The 1,736-nt window shown below is 49.3% G+C and overlaps 1 protein-coding gene across 1 annotated transcript; it reads left to right on the top strand.

The window, feature by feature from the left end:
• On the top strand, window positions 1–1,235 carry PPTG_15270 (hypothetical protein). Its single transcript, XM_008912322.1, has one exon. The coding sequence runs from the start codon at window positions 27–29 to the stop codon at window positions 975–977; it is 951 nt and encodes a 316-aa protein (XP_008910570.1). The 5' UTR covers window positions 1–26; the 3' UTR covers window positions 978–1,235.
• Window positions 1,236–1,736: the final 501 nt, after the last annotated feature.

The following is a 1,736-nucleotide window of genomic DNA, read 5'->3' as shown; positions in this document are numbered from 1 at the left end:
CATCTAAATTCGGATCCACGAAAACAATGCACCTACGCCACGTACGCATCGAAGTGCCGGCAGCGGAGACTTCAACTAAGGCTAGTCGTAAGCTGCTGGCAATTATTGCCACGCATGAGGAATACAAGGATAAATCGCCTGAAGTCTTCGATGAGGCGATGGTGTATCTCCACGGGTTCCCAGACATGGGCCCGCATCCCACCAAAGTGGATTTCGCTTCTCGAGTTCCGGCTAAACTTGCCGGATTTTGGGTAAACCAGAAAGATAAGAAAAAAATCTTCCTAACTTTTAACTTCGGCGGCGTCCCAGGCTCGGACGATGAGCTGCGATTCACAGACAAACTCATCTCCCTGGAAGTCGAGGACATGATCGTCGTATGCAAATACATTCGCTCCCATTTCCTAGGAGGAAAAGGCAAAGTCCATGCAGTTGGTCTCTCCACTGGAGCCATTTTGGGCGCTTTACTGCGTGATAAAATCGTGTCGGATACCATCACAGTTATTGCTGGTTTGCTGGACATGACAAAAGGTGTTCACTTCGACTTTAACAAACTGCAACTGGAACAATGTGACGAACAAGGCTGGTGCTGGAAGGAATTCTATCTGGAGGAAGGCTGTCCGCTGCCAAAGAACGTTGAACTGTCATTTGATGGCACTCACCCCACGACAGAGTTGACTGATGACAACGCTCCTTCGAAAATCTATGTGCGGCTGGATAAACGCTACATTGACGAGTACTTCGATGGCTCGCTGGATATCCTCAAAGCTGTCGCGGGATCTGAACTACCACCGTTATTGGTGATCCATGGCGATGCTGATACAGATGTGCCGTACGCGAACGGCGAGGAGCTGTTCGCTGCTGCAGCCGAGCCAAAGACTTTCTTGGTAATTCCGAAAGCCAACCACTTGTTGTCTAATTCCAAGCATTTGAAGAAATCGCTGCGTGCGATTGGAGACCACGTTGCAGCCGCGCAATAGCCAAACAACAGAAGTTGTGGAACAAGTTCCCTGTGCACTTCACACTGCCAATGTGCATGGGTTACCGCGATATAAGCGTGCATATATAATTTGAATCCTCGCCCTCCCGCTATGCTAACAAAGCACTTACTTTGCTCCAGTTCAGTCTTCACACTTTCAGGTCCCGCGTAGTCAATACCCCGAGTCTGTGCGATGCACTCTTACAATAAGGAATGGAACGCCACCATCGCCGTCGATTCGTTTCTTACCAGCACTGTCACCCTTAGTTTGAACAGCCAATACTGCAGGCCACCGGTCTCTTGGAACGGGAACTTGCCAGCACTGCTTTCAAACATCCGAGTGCGTGCTGCATGCTATCACAAATAAAAGCTTATGCAACAACAAAACGTTTTCTCCACGACGTGATTTCACACCGAACGATCTGGCACAAACGTTTATCCACGCAAAACGAGACGCTCGTGAACGCCATCATCATCCGCTGGATATCGGCAAAACGCGACAGCGGCAATGCAGGAGAAAAATATACAGCAGAGTCATCAAACCATGCCATTCTCTCCAAGTGGTAAACTTCCTTTGAGACGTAAGGCTTATGCTGTCGGCAACTGATCGCCTGGACTAGAAGTCGGGAAATCTGGAGAATGATTGGAATGCCACATCATGTGCCGCATGAGCAAGCGAAGTTGTTCCGTTTAACGAAGACCGCCGAAATCGGATGTTGAAGCGTCTCAACCGGATTTCACCGCCACGATGGTGTGCAAT

Source organism: Phytophthora parasitica, assembly GCF_000247585.1.
Source record: "Phytophthora parasitica INRA-310 unplaced genomic scaffold supercont2.46, whole genome shotgun sequence".
In the NCBI taxonomy this organism is placed as follows: domain Eukaryota; phylum Oomycota; class Peronosporomycetes; order Peronosporales; family Peronosporaceae; genus Phytophthora; species Phytophthora nicotianae.
The sequence above is the reverse complement of the archived record's forward strand: the minus strand, read 5'-3'. Positions and strand labels throughout refer to the sequence as shown.

Coding starts and splice junctions, on each gene's coding strand:
- PPTG_15270 (XM_008912322.1), top strand. CDS start 27: ATGCACCTACGCCACGTACGCATCGAAGTGCCGGCAGCGGAGACTTCA.